Raw genomic sequence first — 18,323 nt, forward strand, 5'->3', positions numbered from 1 at the left:
GATTATATTTCTGATGGTACCACACAATTGCATACTGATTGCGTTCATACTTACAGAAAGATGTTATACTGTATGTGGAATACACACACCATTGAAATATTGTATTTATATATTTCTTGTATATTGTATATATTGTATTTATATATTGTATATTGTATTTATATATTCTGCATATACTGTAACTTCCACGTTTTCATTAATAACTCAGTTTTCTTAAAATATTATGACTTCTTTGTGCTTTCCTTAACAAAGCAGTGCAGTAATGAATAATTATTTATGATTTTTGAGAAAGATAAACCAAAATAAGAAAATTATAAGCAAAAAAAAAACTTCGATTGTCATGAAACTTTAGTCTGTGAGATAATTACGCGAAGAATGTTCCGAGGAAATTTAAGGGAAAATGACTCCGCATACTGCACAGATATTAGGAACACTCACAAATACGTAAAATTGATAGAACATAAAATAATGTATTTTTGAGATGAACACAATTCACACTTCAAACAAAGTTCTAATATGGGAAATCAATCAATATCTTTAGTTGAAATTACGGGAAAAAACAGAAAATGGCTATTTAAAACTCCAAGTGTAAACCAGCGCTTGGAGCGATTCTATTAGCTATATCACAACGTATTTTCATGAATTGCCTTTGTGTCAAGCGTGTTTAATAATGCTGTTGAAGTTCTAGAAACAGAGGGCGGCGGTTCGACCCTGAGTACACTAAATTTCTGTTTTCAATATAGGGATGGCTTTTCTTTAAAATATAAAGTTCTATTTTGAAAAGCTTGAAAAAACAAAATCAGATGAACTCTCACGTTTCAAAGTTAAGACATATTTATTCGCCAAGTCCATCAAATTATACGAAGACGGTAAAATAAGGAACGTTATCACAATGAGAACAGATTTCAATTCTCGGCAGGGGATAGCGTACGCGCCTTTGGAGTGGGAGACCCGAGTTCGATTCCTGGTGGGAGCTCATGTGGTTCGGATTCCATGTTAATCAGTAGTTCCGCGCCTCATATAACTTCGCTGTTGACAAGGGATGTGAAACTCAAAATCATCATCACCACCCGGCGGGAATTCATATGGTTCGTTTTTTACGTTAATGAACATGCCCACGTCACATATAATCTTGCTGTTGAAAGAAACGTTAAACTCCAGATCAACTCAACTCATTAAGAACAGAGTTCTGAGTTAAAAACCTGAGAGAGAGAGAATAAATATGGTTGTGTTTTTCATAGGGCCGTGGTGGCTTAGTGGTAGAGCGTTCACCTCTGGTGGATGGGGTCCTTGGTTCGATCCTAGCTTGCACAAAGTGAGATTTGTGGAGAGACACACCTTGTGTGCATGGGTTTTCTCAGGGTTCCTCTGTTTCCTCCCACTTTCTTCGCTCCACAATTTCCATTGATTCTTCATCATCACCGTCTCATTTACCTAGCCCACATAAGCATGGGACTCTAACTTAAAGATTTAATTTCATTCCATTGAAAAAATAGTATAATTCATAATCTGCATCTTTGTAAAGCAAATTGAACAATCATATAGATGTATAAATCGCAATCGGAGTGAAATCGCAATTTCGGTAATCTGCAATATCTTAGGCTTCTCATTTACTTACACCAAATGTTTAGTTATTTTATACTTTACAGCAACAATATTAGCTGCTATATAACACATAATTAGCTATACCTTTGTTGTGAGAGATCCCGGTTCGATTCCTGCCGGAGCTCATGCGGTTCGAATTCCATGTTAATCAGTAGCTCCCGTCTCATATAGCCTCGCTGTTAAGAAGGACGCTAAACTCAAAATCAACTCAACTAAACAATTATCTATACATTGAATTTAATTAGGAAATCGGTATTGTTATCATAAAAGCAAGTTTATGAAAATGAAATGTATATAAAATAAAGTTTGTGTAGTGTAGTAATGCTCAACTAGGGTTGCAATAGTGGACTGTTCAAACTGTCAGTCCCATCGTTCTAATTATTTCGATTCAGTGTTCAGGTTCCAAAGTGGTGCCCGAAATGCATTGACATACCAGATGAAAGCAAGCAAATAGTCGCTGCTCAGACGGTGAAGTCATGGACTACTAACGTCATAATTTTTCATAGTCGGGATTCAATTGCTACGAAGCATATTTTCACTTTTGCTGAAGCATTTGAATCTCTTCTATTTCTAGCAGTAGCTTCTATTTCTATCAGTATGTGCAGTTAGTTGCTAAAACAGCTCATAAAATAGTAGTTTTTATTTGCTAACAGCCAGGACCCACTCTTTATTTCGATATATGTTGTTTGACTTAAAGCGAGCACTGTACAAATGTTTATTATTCTGTTCCACTTTCCTTCAGACAGTTTTTAGACGTTAACAGACAATATTGTACTGACCTTGTAAGTACTTCCAGGCATAAGAAAAATCAAAATGTTAAAAGAAATGTTTTAATATAACATACTGTTCTGGGAGTACTAGCTCAGCAGAGGTTTCAATTTATGTTTACTTGCTATGTTTTAGCTCTCTTTAGAAATAACAGTTTTTTGTTTTGGTCCGTATAAAGAAATTAATTCGTTCCATTAGTTTTTTTGTCAACGTTCAATGTTCTTGACAAAAATAACATTTTTCAGTAAAGCTAAACAATCATCTGTTTTACAGAAAAAACAATATGTAAAGCTTAACTTTCCTGTTTAAAATATAATCCTTTTCCTGTGCTATATCTGCTAATCAGTGCTTAATTTGTAGAGTGGAAGAGGAATTTACGTAATTACTGCTTTCCCTGGGAGGGAAGGGCAGATCCACCCCTGTGAGTTAGACAATATTTTTTTCTACAATACTGTAACTATACTTTGCATCTGAAATAATATGTAACATAATAATAATAATAATAATAATAATAATAATAATAATAATAATAATAATAATAATAATAATAATAATAATAATAATAATAATAATAATAAACGGTTGGGTGGACCGAAGCGTTGCGGCCTGGTTTAAACTCTACAGCTCTAAAATGTAACACTTCTCAAACGTAACACTCCGAATTTGATAAAATTTAGCAGGTAGATACTACACATAAACGAATACGTGTTTTATATTTTCTGCGGAAAACGGTTTTAAGGGGCAAAAGCCCCCACCCAAAATTTTGAAATTTAACGCCCGAAAGACAAAAAGAAGTGGATCGAAGTAAATGAAATTGTGCACAGATATTTTAGAGGTAAGATGAGGGAATATGTGTTTCGCATTTGCCTGAAAAGAAAAAGAAAAACTGTTCGGTGAATCGAGGCGTTGGGTGGCAGAAGAAGTGGACCGAAGCGAACGAAATTCTGTGTAGATATTGCATATATAAATTAAGGCCTTCCGTGTTTCACAATTGTCCTTATCCCATTTCTTCAAATTTGGCAGATCAACAGTGAGCACAAACAGCATAGTGTATTTTACAGTATTTCAGGAGGCGCTTTTATCCCTAACAATGTCTCTGCGCATAGACACAAAGACGTGTTGATTTATTTCCTATTTAATGTTGATGTTTCAAATTTGAAGTAAATCGGATGCGGACACATGGGAAACACGAGAGGCCTTATTTAACATATGCAATACCTATACACAATTTCATTCGCGTCGGGCCATTCCTTCCTGCGCTACTACGGTAAAATGTACTTTTTTCGGAGGGGTCCTGACCCCCAAAACAGTATTGGGGCCACGCCCCCCCTCCGAATTGAACTTTTGATATTTCGTAATCAATGATTTAGAAGGTCTGTGCCCTGCCCAAATTTTAAAAGGAAAATACGAAAAAGTGTTCCCTCATTTTACGTCTCCAATATATGTGCACAGTTTCATTGACTTCGGCCCATTTCTTCCTGCCTTTCAGCCGTCAACTTTCAAAATTTTGAGTGGGAGCTTTTGCCCCCTAAAGTCGTTTCTCGGCATGAAATGAAAAACATATATTCATTTATTTTTTTGCGTATTGTCACTACACAAAGTTTCGTTGCAATTCTTCATGTCCTTTAGGCACTTCTGACATACTGTTATTAGCACTTTGATATTTTGTGATCAAAGGTTTGGAGAGGTCCATGCTCTACCCAGCCATTTTTTCCAGGAAAATACGAAATATGTATTCCGTCATTTTACGTCTACTATATGTGTGCACAATTTCATTCATTTCTGTCTACTTCTTCTTGCCTTTCGGGCGTCAACTTTCAAAATTTTGGGTAGGGGTTTGCGTCCCTTAAAACCGTTGTTCCGCAGAAAGTAAAAAAAAACACGTATTCGTTTACCTAGGTATATGTAGTATCTACCTGCTAAATTTTATCAAATTTGGAGTGTTACACTTGGGAAGTTTTAAATGTAGTTCAACTGGTCTTCCTCCTCTTGAAAATTCCCAGTAAAATATCTTCCTCTCTAATAAACCATATGCGCTTTCACATTCAGAAACCGGATTTACTTTCAGATTCAAACTCACATGGCTCACACCAAAGACCAGGATACTAATAATTTAAAGAAAATCATTATATTTACTTTGAAACTTTGGCCTTATATTTACTTTGAAACTTCTACACCTGTATATCCTTTTCTTACAACACATTAGAAAAGCATACTTTTAAAAATCTACTCCCGAAGCTCGATTCAAACCAACAACAGACATAGCGTGTGTTCTTCATCCGAAATCTTGTATTATATTAGTACGGTTATATCAGGATATGAGTTCAGTTGATTTTGAGTTTAATGTCCCTTTCAGCAGCGAGGCTATTCATAAGAAGTGAAAAAATTAGAAAACCTATCACTGAATGTTAGTATTGCGATTTATATCCATGTTGGGAAGTAGGAATTTTGTATTTGGAAACATTTCGTAAATTGACAAAATTATGAATTGAAGACCTTGGGGCAAAAACAGGTTGTCCAAAAAAATGAAAATGTAAAGGAATTAGCTTCACAACGGTTTCCACTCATCCGATTTTCTTCAAACTTGGCACATATATAGTAAACCGAAAATAAATCGACACGTATTTTTTGTTTCTTTCGGAAAAGAGGTTAAGGGGCAAAGGCCCCCTTCTCAAAAATGGGCCCTCTTGATTAGAAGGGCCACATTAAAGAAACGAAACTCTGCCGATGCAAAGGTGACTTCAAAGTAGGAAATACGGGTTTTGTCGTTTTTGCGAGAAAAGAGTTTCAGGGGGCAATGGCTCCCTTCGAAATGACAAAGGACCCCGCACAATTATTATGGAAATTAGATTTCGGTGGAATTGCTTAAAATCGTGGTATGTTGTATGTATTGTCCACCTCAGAAAAATTCTCAATGACACAACCAAAAATCACTGACCGTTTGGTCACTACATTGCCACTTTTTTGAAAACAGCCGAAGATAACGATATTCTGGATTTCAGTAAAAATGACTGAAAGAGTGATATGTTGTAGATATTTTGATCCTGAGAAAAAGTCTTAACGGACATACCCACCAATCACTGACCGTTTGGCCACTACAGGGCCACTTTTTTGAAAGCAGCCGAAGATAGTAATATTCTGGGTTTCGATGAAAATTACTGAAACCTGATATGTTGTAGATATTGTAATCCTGAGAAAAAGTCTTAATAGACACAACCACAAGTCACTAATCATTTGGTCACAACAGGGTTGCTTTCTTAAAAACAGTGGGAGGAAACGGGAAAACCCCGAGGAAACCCACGCACACGGTGTTTGTCCACCACAAAGTTCACTTGGCGGAGGCTGAGATCGAACTCGGGACCCCAAGCACCAGAGATGAACGCTCTACCACTGAACCACCGCGGCCCCAATAAATATATTGGTATCATTAGTTATATTATGGTAACCACAGTAGTTGTGTAAAAAATTATCTTGACGCTTCATTTCTACATCTATTGACAGTGTGAGAATTTCAAGGTTTGTCGTAGAGAGTCGAGACTTGCTCCATCTACTTTCATTTAACAAGAGCTTTCAGACGATGTACTACTTAATCCCTCTTGTTATTTGATACTTTTTAGTTGGACTCCAACTAGGACCCTGTGGGGGCCCTGGGACAAGACTTTTAACTTAAGTCGTTGTACTTTGAAAATAATGCCACACTTCCTTTACTGTTTTCATATTTGTTTCACAGTTTCCAATTTATAGGTGTGACCATGAACTTCTCAGTTAAGTTTTTGTTTACATTTTGACCCGCCGCCATTTTGCACAGATTTGTCGTAGAGAGTCGAGACTTGCTCCATTTTCTTTCATTTTACAACAGCTTTCAAACGGTGTGCTACTTAACTCCCTTGCCATTTGAAAATTTTGGGTTGGACCCCGTCTGAAACCCTGCGGGAAACCCTGGGGCATTTTTTTTTTATCCAAAAAGGTGTGTCCTTGAAAATGATGGGATACGTGTTGGCTGAGCTTTCTATTTACCCAATCGTTTCCGAACAAATGACTCGGTTGAAACTATTCTGTCAGATTTGTAGCTTTTACATTACAAAATATGTTGTAACTCACTTTATTCTGCCCATTAGCACGTATAACTTTGGGACTCGTCTAGTTATAACATATCACATGCAAATACAATTGTCTCCTTCGGACCCTCCCTTGTAAGCTCAGCCACGCCACGTCGAATGAAAAAAATCATCGAAAATGGCCGATATCAGAGAGGGCTTTAGTAATAGTAAAAAGTGACTGATCAACGAAACATATTACTATTTTTTTCTTAATTTAACCCAGAAAAATGGGTAATTGATGCTAATATAATATAAAATGAGAAAATAGTGAGTCGAACAGTGTATTACACATGGGTGATAATGGGTTTGATGTTCAGCGACTGGAGGTCTGCTTTCACTAATATGAAAATGTTGAATTCAGATTCAAATATTTTGATCATAATTATAATAAAATACAAATCATGTTTATTATTCCCATCCTTTCCAAAATATTCTATATACTTAAACTTATATATTAAATTTACTACCAAATTATTTTTTCTTGCGAAACCACTACTTCTATAGGTATACTCCATTGAAAATTGCTTGGCTTTGATTCCAGATGACACACATTTAAACGAATTCGCGTCTTTGCATTAGCATGTTTTCATCGGTCTTTGAATTTCGCAATCACATTCGGATACAGCTGAGGCACCCCCTAAGCCACAGTCCAGGATTAGAACGGAAAGTCCAGATTTCTCTTCTTCCTTATGTATATTTCTTGAAGTGCGAAAGATAATTTATATCTGTGGCAATGAGTACTGAGAAGGAAAGCCATCTAACTCCTCGACGAGTATCGCATTGAAACTTGCACAAGTAGAAGAACATATTGAAAGATGGAAATATACTTACTCTTTCGATTCGCAACGTCGTTGAACTGGAAGTAGAATGATTGTTCTCCATAGTCCCTGAAATTTATGTACTCTGGTCATACATGCCAGAATGTGATACACTGGAACCTCTTTTCTCACGAAGACAAATATTGCAAACTCAAGATGATAATAGTCGGTGGTGATTGGGGTCTGTAGTACCTCATTGATGCGAACCTATGTCAAATGGAGCATGATACGATACACTGATCGTAAGTTCCAAACGAACACGTTTACCCACTGGAGAAAAGGGACAGGCTGAAACCACAACGCAAAAATGGCTATTATTATTATTATTATTATTATTATTATTATTATTATTATTATTATTATTATTATTATTATTATTATTATTATTATTAGTTGTTGTTGTTGTTGTTGTTGTTGTTGTTGTATTTTTAGTAGTAGCACGATTAGCATTATTAATATGCATAGTATGATTAGTAAAAATAATAATAAGGAGAAGAAAACAATAAATAATCTATATTGTTGGGCCCATTAAGTAACGAAGAACTTCGGCCCGTCTTGAGTGTCCTCTAGCACTGCTATAAAGGTTTTAAAATCCACAAACAACCATTCTCCAGCCAGGATTCGAAGCCGGGACACTTGAGTCGTTTGCTTGACGCCTCAACCATCACGAACATGAGGTCGGCAATAAGACAAAGACATCAAAGAAATAATAATAATAATAATAATAATAATAATAATAATAATAATAATAATAATAATCCTATACCACTGGTTCTCTACCTAATTCCGATCACAAACCCCATATTATCACATCCTGTTGGCAGCAACCCCTTATAATTTCTGGCTTGTAATAAGCTTGTATCCAGCCCTGCCCACGGCGAGCAGATAGTGGAAACTCTCCTCGTGAACGCTCACGAGCATTCTACGAGCAAATACCATTGTTCGTGCTTCGTGGATCTTCGGGTTTTGTCCTTAGAGGAACGGAAGTGTTGTCAACCTTGGCGGTAATCACTAGCTTACCAAAAAAAAAGTATGTATGGTAACTGATTGCCATTTAGTGTAAAGTGTTTTTTTACAATGTGGTAACCGTTAACTATAGACAATACAAACTTGTAACAGCAATCAAATGATAAACTATGTACGTTCCTTTTCTTCTTTTTTCTTTCCTTTTGTTAAAGAGGGATGTGGGTTTGTTATATCCGAGTGTGGGTTTGTTATATTATGTTGTTTCGCTTTTTAGGAAAAGAGATAATCTGTTGATAAGAAAAAACTGTAGCACTTGTTTGTAATTATCTAAGTATATCTCCAGAAAATTAGCTTATGCATGTATGTGTGTACGAATAGGCTTAGCAAGGGGTTGGTTGTGGAGATTAGAAGCCACTATTACACTATCAATAGGAAGAATAGTATTTCTTACTCCACTTTTAAAGTTTCTTTGATCGCAAAGAATCAAACAAAATATTAAGAGAGCCAAAGAGATTTTCCATTTTTAAGTGTGACCGTTAGTGACTGCAATTAGTTTTTTTTTTTTTTTTTTTTAACAAGGAGTGTCTTTTTAATAAGGAAAAATGTATTGTCCCTGGCTGGTTGCTTGCCGGTGGCTTGTTAAAAGTGAAAAAGAATGTTAAATCATTTCAACGACTGAAGCTACACGCTTGTCTTTCTTCGATAGTTACTGACTGATTTTGAAAGTCACAATGTTGTAGGCCTACTGTAATAGCGTAGGCCTACTGTAATAGCGTAGGTCTACTGTAATAGCGTAAATTCGAAAGGAAACGTTCCAACTGAATGATACGAACAATTATTCCCAATGTCTTGAACATGAAACGTGGGTTGCACGGATAACGCTTAAAGTAGGCTGGACTGCACTGGAATTTCCTTCCGGCAAATTAGTGTTTGGTCGAAACTCGGTTCTTCTGTGTAATTGTCTCTTAACAACATTTGAACATTTCTTTTAGATAATAATAACTAACTAACTCTATGGTCTATGGAACCCGAAGGTTCAATGCCGCGTTTACAAAATATTTCCACTAACTTATGTCCTTAGCCAACTGGATCCAGTTTCTACTCTGTACTCTTATTTCTGCAAGATCCATCTTAATATTGTCTTCCCATCTACGCCTAGGTCTTCCTAGTGGTCTTCTTCCAATTGGGTTTTCAGTTAAAATTATGAAAGCGTTTCTAATTTCTTCCATTCTGGCTACATGGCCTGCCCACCTGAGCCTTCTACACTTCATAACCCTAATAATGTTAGGTGAGCGGTATAAACTATGCAATTCCTAGTTATGAATTTCCTCCAATCCCCATTTTCATCCCTCGTTGGTCCGAATAATAATAATAATAATAATAATAATAATAATAATAATAATAATAATAATAATAATAATAATAATAATAATAATGCGTATTATTATTATTATTATTTTCAACCTCCCGTCGTTCTCCTATCAATCTAGCAACGAAAAGCGTTTACAACTTAGCAAACGTGAAGCGAATGACAAATTACAGACCGAGTGCTAATGTAATACAACGTCACGAATTGTGTAAGCAAGCTAAAAAGGTCTGAAACAATTCGTTTCCGATTTTTGCAGTCGTTTTTACGTCTGTAAGATGACATGTTTAATATTAGTTTCTTTCTTTCTTTCTTTCTTGTTCATTTGTTAGTTACTTCAACGCTAACTGTAACCTCTATCATGCGTCTTCCTCAACCAAAAAACGTACCAATTTTATTTCCTGCAGTGTTTTCGCGTCACTGCTTTCGAAATGGGGAGGGGGAGAGCACACCTGCACATTTCACGCTTGCGTCTGCTCAATGCTTATCATCGTGCGAATTTCTGGCCAGGCTTGGCCATAGGTTTTTTGCCATCATGTGTGGTTGGCAACACTTATCGGATGCAGTGGAAGAAGCGAAGCTAGCAGCACCTGTGCTCACCTGTTCTTATCTTCGCTCGTGCCCGCTCACGCTTTGGCTTCGGGAGCCAATTCATGGACAGGCCTGCTTGTATCGGATTTTTGATATACAGTACCTATTGCGAAGATCTCACTATATACATTTATTTCTATAATAGTAAAATCCATTTCTTGTATATAGTGGATACAGTAACTTCCCTAAAAGCGAATGGATTAAATCCAAATTTGGTCCGTTCATTCATATTACAAATATCGAATCCGATCCGTCATACTGATTCAAAATGGAGGCCGTTTGAAAATTTTAAAACTTCATAACTCAATTAATTTTGGGTCATATGATAAAAAAATAAAAATAATAAAATGCCATTGCATTCTTTGGTATTTCAATATGCAGTTCTGATTAGTTTCATATCGTACCTCTTTCATTTAAATTGATTTTTAACCATTTGATTTTCAACTCTGCACCTGTTGAAAGTGTTTAGTAGATCTTTTTTTTTTCTGGACAGTATGTATACAAATATGTAAACATTGTCCATAAGAACAAAATTCAAAATAACAATTATTTAAAAATATTTTCCGGTATTAGATCATAGTGCTCATATTAATAATACTAATCATACTACTACTACTACGTTTTCCACCGGGTAAACGTGTTCGTTTGGAACTTATGATCGTTTACCGCGTTCCATTTGACATCGATTCGCATCAATGAGGTACTAGAGATCCCAATCACCACCGACTGTTATCATCTTGAGTTTGTTGCAATATTTGTCTTCGTGAGAAAACAGGTTCCAGTGTATCATATTCTGGCATGTATGACCAGAGTACATAACTTTCAGGGGCTATGGGAGAACGATCATTTTACTTCCGGTTCTATGACGTTGCGAATCGTAAGAGTAAGCATATTACCATCTTTCAATATGCCCTTCCACTTGTGCAAGTTTCAATGCGATACTCGTCGAGGAGTTGGATAGCTTTCCTTGTGAGTCGTACTGAATCAATTTGACTCGACCCGAGCTGTATTACTCACTGCGAAAAACCCTTGAGCGCTATGCTGAATCGTTTTTTCAGGTTGTAATGTTAACTTTCGTCTGCAGAAACACGTTAGTGAAGTTGGCAACGCTTTATATCGAAAGTGGTCAGCCACGACTTTTCCGCAGGGTCGTCCAAACACATTAAGAGAAATCAAGATCAATGAAAGTAATTTTCTTCCTTCTTTATTTCAGTTTTTGTACGTTATTACTAAAAAGTACTCACAATTATTTAAATTTTCTGAAGTGAAACATTCCTATATAAATCATTTTCTCAGGGTCTTATCCTCTACAGATTTTGAGTAAACGTAACACAAAAGGTGCGTACTAGTTTGCGATAATCGGTTTTGTTGCTTGTTCCAGGTTGGTACAGAATGGGGCCCTGGTACGAAATAAAGCCATAGAACACATATATTAGGACTAGCTCAGGAGAGTAATGCTCCCGGAAGTAGGAACAAAAAGCACAGTTCTGATTGGTTGGCGTTATCCATTTCTTGCCACGTTGCATTTAAATAGCAGAAATCAAACGATTGTTGTCGTCGGTCTTCGTGGCCGAGTGGGCTAGCGGTATATGGTAGTAACAAAAATCTGTTTTGGCGTGAGTTCAAACCCGGCCCGAGGAAAGTTTTTTTTACTTGTTTTTACATTTTTTATAACACTTTTTACTTACTTTTGTGGAGATAAGTAGTAGTAGTAGGAACGGGTTAGAAGCCCCCCAGGGCTCGTTTTGTTCCCCTTGTACTCCATGATATAAATTTTCTGACCAACTTAAAACAACTGGATAGAATAGTGCGTAAAACAACTGGTTGGAGTAGCGCGCGAAAAAACGTACTTCCGGGAGCATTACTCTCCCGAGCGGGTCGTCATATATTACAGTTCATTGACATAAATCGCTATGGAGCAGTGTTGTCAGATTCAGAATAACAGATTTCCCGCTCAAAGCCCAGAAATTTCCCGATCGCTCGCAAAATTTCCCGCCAAGAAAGAATATGAGTCATTAATTAATTAATTAATCATTATATTAATAACTTCAAATTAAAATCAAATAACTCTGAACAATCAACCAGAAGTACATCTTTTCCTGTGGGAGGAGAAATCTATTATAAGACCATCCTTCTATTTTCTATCCGTAGTTTATTTGGTAGCCTATAGAGATAAATATATATTTGAGTGTGTGTGTGAGAGTGCTAGGTACTTCCAAGTATTATATCCTTCCCTCCTTCCCCTCACTTCACCCTAAAATTCCGTGAATGACTGGCCGTAACAAATATAGTAAGCAAAGGGCCATAAACCCTCCCTCCCTTCTTTCTTCTCGCAGAACGGATATTGGCGTGATTAACAATATGTTCCATTTGGTTTGGTTTATAAACCTCTCGTCCTGTTCTGGTTCTTTTTACCTAAAAAAAAAAAAAAAGCTTCCAATCCATGTATTATTCCATATAAAAAGAGATGAACACAAGAAGTGATAAAGAGACGACATGAAAAGGAAGCAAAGTTGACAGAATTTCCCATTTTCAACCAGAATTTCCCACATTCCCGTCAATGCTAAGAATTTCCCGTTTTGCGGGAAATTTCCCGCCACTAAACATATGAGAAAAGGGGAGAACACAAAATGGTTTAGGAGAGTTAGGAAATTAGAAAGAAAGTATGATCAAACTACCCGCTGGCACAGAGAAGAAAATTATAAAAATTGGAAAAAAATCACAGAAAAAACAATTAAAGAGAAAGCGCAGGAAAAGTGGTACGAAGAAGTTGTCAAGAAGAGCAGTTTGAAAGGAAATACACATATAAAAAGCGGTATGAGAAAATAAATTATATGAATAATGATTTAAGAAGCATTTTGCTTTTCAAAGCCAGGTCAAGGAGCCTTGAAACAGGGGTAAGGCTAGTTTTAGACGGAAGCATTTATCGTAGCACTTCTCGTAGCAAAAATCGTATAATCGATATCCTACCGTGTAAAGTAGCAAATGCTATAGCATTTCCCATGCCATGGCATATCCTATGGCATTTCTTGTCGATAGAACCTGCTCTATTTCGTAGCATTTTCCCCAGCATTTCTGCTCCGATTGCAGCACCGTGGTGTGTTAAAAGGAAGCGAAAGATTTTGTCAAATATCCATGCTCTTTGTTTTGTGTGGGAAATTGAATTGTAGTAAAGAAAAATGAGTTTTAGTTGGGATACTATTATTATGTTGATTAAAAAATATGAGGAACACCCTTGTTTGTACAAAGTTAAAAGCTTGCAGTTTCACTATACGGATTCACACAGAAATTCATTTAAAAAAATCTCGTTTCATTTATTGTACCTTCAGCAATCATTGAGGCGTGCTCTTGCAGTCTCCGGTGCAGGTTCACTTTAACAGGTGGCAACGTGTAGTTTTGCTATACGGATCCATAGTATAAGTAGTAGTAGTAGTAGTAGTAGTAAGAATAATAGTAGTAGAAGTAGTAGTAGTAGGAGGAGGAGGAGGAGTAAGTAGTAGTAAGAGTAGAAGTAGGAGTACTTAGTAACAGTAGTAGTAGGTGTAATAATAGTAAGAGTAGTAGTAATAGTAGTAATAGGAATAGGAGTAGGAACGGATAGAAGTAGTAGTTGGAATAGTAGTAGTAGTAGTAGTAGCTGGAATAGTAGTAGTAACAGTAGTAGGAACGGGTTAGAAGCCCCGAAGGGGTTGGTTGGGTTCTGTTCTCGATACAAAATGGGGAAATTACAGACTTGCCAAAATTTTATGGCAGCTTATTGAAGATTACGTGCATTTCAGGTTCGACTTTAATTTCTATATTTCCACGTAAATACGCATTTCAGATGTAAGTGCACACCATATTTCCATTACTTATACACTACTCTATTAAAATATTAGAAATTTCTTCTGTAAATTTTAAAATCTATGGATCTGTATAGTATAACTGAACCGTTAAAAGTCCTTTGTACCATAATAAGCATATGCGAAAAAAAGGACTTTAGAAGAAATAATGACTGAAATATCTGTTTTTAGTTTTGGAGCCATAATTGCGCTCTTCTCCAGTGATTTGTTTGCTACGTCACGACAAAATGATTATCAAAATGCTACCGTGTAAAAGCACAATATACTTTTGATGCCATAGAATATTATACGAGATTTTTGGCAGCACATCTGCTACGATAAATGCTACGATAAATGCTTTCGTCTAAAACTAGCCTAAGATTGAAAAATTCAAAGAAGTAAATGAAAAATGTCAACTATGTTTTAAAGAAGATGAAACACTAGAACACTTATTGTTAAAATGTGAAGAAACCCTAAAAGTCAGGGAAAAATGGAAATGGAACGATGAAATGAGAGGAAGGAAATTTGGTTAAAGTAGCTTGGAGGCTAGGCTTTAATGTAAATGGAAGGGAACTAAGTGAGAAAGAAATGGAAAAAGAAACAAAGAACTTCTTGAATTTTGGTGGAAAAAGAGAATGGAAAACGTTAAATGAAAAAAGAGCAGTACTTTCTTTTACTATTTATTTATTTATTTTATTTTTTTCCAGGAACCCAACTTCCGAAGAGAAGGAAGGAAAATACCTTGAACCTGAACCTGAACAAGTTACATGGTATGATCCTTTTGACAATAAATTTCCAACCCTGGTTGGCAATATGAGCCAATCACAATTCTGGAGCAGTGCAACCGGGAAGTATATATCGCTGAATAGAATTGAAGGAAAAGGAATTTATTTTGAAGTTTAATGAGTCATTTCACTACAAGTAGAAAAGTGTGAAAATGGATGTTCCGAAAATTATAGTCACGAGTAGTGATGGTACTGAGTACGAAGATTTAACAAAAGAAAATGGAGTTGCACTTCATGAAGAAAATAATTTAATTGTGACACCTGCTGAAAAGAATATTTATGTAGGTAGGGATGTAGCGATTTGATACTGGACTGTGCTGTACATGCTATTTAATGTTTTAAGTGTTTAACTTTTTATACGATGTCAATTATGTAATTTAAAATTTTGGTGTAGATTTATTGTACGGATCCGGAATATACTTTTTCTACTGAATCACAGTTTGTACTTTTAACAGTCATTTTTGAGGTATGCACTTTAATTCATCCGTACATATGCACTTTAGGAGGGCTTGCTCAAAAAGCACCGATCAACCTATGCTAGCGACCAGTAAACAGCGCGAATGATATCTAAGCGAGCTAGGGCAGGAGGGCGGAAGGGGGGTTCCGCACGAGTGTAATTATAGGACCAGACGCGGCAGCGACGGTGGTTATACATATTAACGAGAATAGCGCAAAACTATACAGCTTACTAGGCCGCAGTCGCTCAGTGGTAGAGCGTTTACCTCTTATGCGTGGGGTCAATAGTTCGATCACCGCTCAGTAAAACTGTAATATTTCATTTTTGTATATGGCTTAAAAACACCTTAGTGTTGAATTATGTATTTGTATGTTGCTAAGGAGTTATAGCTAATGTGGCAATATATTTTCATTGTTTGCAATTCGTGTTCCAAAATAACGTAACACATTACGGAATTTATTCCGGTACAATTAAAAAATAAATTCAAGTCATAGATAATGTTCAAAGAATACAGAAACATACCTGTTTGTTAATATCTTCTTTTACTTTATATATAAAAACGAAGCTTGACATGCTCCAAATTTTATACACTTTATCACTACACAGCCGCCCAAAGTTTTACGGCATTTCATTACTACAAACAGCAGTTCGTAATTTACATTCGATTAGTATACACTGAAGTTCATATCACAACATGCTGTCAAAAGATGAAACATTGGCAGATTTCAAACACAAAAAATAAATTGTTCCGTGTATTTTAATTCAATATATTCTGATGATTTGTCGACACGAGCAATTATTCATCTCGATTGCGCTTGATTACCATATTTTGTGAGGTTTCCAGCTGATAAGTTACGTCTTCGGTCGGACATGTTTCAAAATTGAGAATGATAGCTTTACTTCCACGGATGTAACCAGATCATGTTTGAAGCACGCAAGGATGTGGATCAAACTCATTGGGCGCATTTTCGCCTTTCAACACTTGTCCAATTGTTTTTAGGTTATCCAAGTCCTTATTGGCTGCAATAATTCTCTCACATTTCTCACGAGCCACCTAGCACAGAGTGAAAATGTTCCAGAGAGTTGCTCGAGGTTCTACTTCTCTCTTACCGAAACGTTATCGCGACTTGGGAATTGAATAATGGGTAGCAATGAATGCTAAGTCGTTTCGCACATCATTGTTCTCAGTGACGTTCTTTTATAGTACCTAGGTAATGGGGTGACACTTGATCTTGGCCTGCTCATAAATTAGTTTCTCTTATATTTTTCGGAAGAGGTAAAATCCTTTCTTGAAATATGGAATGTTTACTTTTCCCAATGAAGTCTTATTTTTAAGAAAACGCATAGAATAGGCAACATTAGGCACTAAGGCAATTATTTAAGCAGTGAGGGGTGAAATAGACAAACTTGCCTTAAATTGAAAATATAACCCCCCCCCCCCATATAAACCTTAAAAAGTTATTTTCATCATATCTTTAATGTTAAAGAATAGGCATTTGGCCTAACATCCGGTCTCAATTATTCATAAATAAACACTAATTTATATCAGACTCTACAACAACCATACTCACCAATTCTTCCCAGTAAATTTTGCTAATCTTCAGTTATCGCGGCGGACTTAACGGAATTTAGCTCCACATTACTTAACGGTTCTAGGTCAAAACCGCGCAAACAATAACAGCGCTGAGCGAAAAGAGTGCGTGTAAATACAGCATGAACAAAAACCGCGCATGGATAAAACAGCGCAGGCAAATACAGCGTGTAAAAAAACAGCGCATGCAAATACAGCGTGGACAAAAATCATAAATGAACAGTTTGCAGTAGGCTCGCTCTCATACCGGCTCGCACTCAATTATCTTAAATGGGCTTGCGCTCACTAATCCTAAGTGGGCTCGCGCTCACTTCCCTCAACCGGGCTTGAGCTCGCATTCATTTCCCTCGAATGGGTTCGCGCTCACTAATCCTAAGTAGGCTTGCGTTCACTCGAACTCACTTTCCTCAACTGGGCTCGCGCTCGTGATCACTTATCTCAACTGGACTCGCACTCACATCTCTTGACTGGCCTCACTCAAACTCGCGCTCGCTTATATAATTGAGGCTCGTGCTCGCGCTCAGTTATTGAGCCCGAGCCCAGCTGAACACGAGTGCCGAGTTCGCGACCGTCGGGCTAGTCAGTTTGGACACCTATGACAAAAACAGCGCATGCATGGCCCGTAATGCACATCCTTTCCCAAAGCAAACATTGTACAGTTCTTGATATCTCAATAAATAGTATTGCGTTTATACTTTTTATATTGTGTTCTCTTTATAGGTCAAGTCAACGGTTCGGTTTTGTATATACATAGCGTATTGGTATACAACCTTTCCCTTCATATGTATTCCGTCTATCAAAACGAAACTTGGTACACTCATTTTTAACCCCTGTAGTATTTTTCAAGGTACATTTGGATTGTGTGCTTTTATCTGGGGCCACTCCAGAGGGAGCCGAATTTGATGGGAGGTAGTTTTGGAGGGAATTTTTCCCAGTTTTCCGTTTTCAAATATGTTATGGGCGCCAGTACATAGCACCTCTAGAGATCGTGTTTCGTGCTGAAGAGAATGAACTAGAAAGCATGACTTTACAATGAACAGTGGTGATGCAATAGCTTTTTCACAGCGAGTCTACAATTTTTGTATGCTAACAGGATTAATGGGCTCCAGGGACATACTCCATTGTCCATGGCACCTAACTTTTAGTGCATGAACATACTTTTGTTATGTTTATTCAATAGACTAGATTTCAGGGTTGGCAAAAACCATGGTTTTTATTAAAAAAACCAAAAAAACCGGTTTTTTGGTTTAAACCAGGTTTTTATGGTTTAAATGATTTGCTCTATATATTCATATCATATATGGACAGAAATAAGTTTGTTTCGCCTTGATGTTATTATGCAACAACCGGGTCATGCTGGAAGGGGTCACATAAGCTTAAAGCGGAATAAAAACCGCTTCTCGAGTTACATCCGAGAGAAATTGTCCTCCATTTGAACTCAGAACCAGGACTAAT

General features: G+C 36.7%; 1 protein-coding gene across 2 annotated transcripts in view; it reads left to right on the forward strand.

Annotated features, from left to right (window-relative positions):
* Positions 1-14,848: 14,848 nt before the first annotated feature.
* LOC145688066 (protein ECT2-like) overlaps positions 14,849-18,323 on the forward strand; it is a gene marked incomplete in the record, with an annotated part of 89,449 nt that continues 85,974 nt past the window's right edge. Inside the window, 1 exon segment of one of the 2 annotated variants that reach the window (XM_081761773.1) lies at positions 14,849-15,105. In XM_081761773.1, the coding sequence (XP_081617899.1) occupies positions 14,973-15,105 (133 nt within the window). 2 annotated transcript variants of the gene reach the window in all.

This window comes from Thermobia domestica, chromosome 6 (assembly GCF_964235325.1).
Source record: "Thermobia domestica chromosome 6, izTheDome1.hap1.1, whole genome shotgun sequence".
Taxonomy (NCBI): Eukaryota; Metazoa; Arthropoda; class Insecta; order Zygentoma; family Lepismatidae; genus Thermobia; species Thermobia domestica.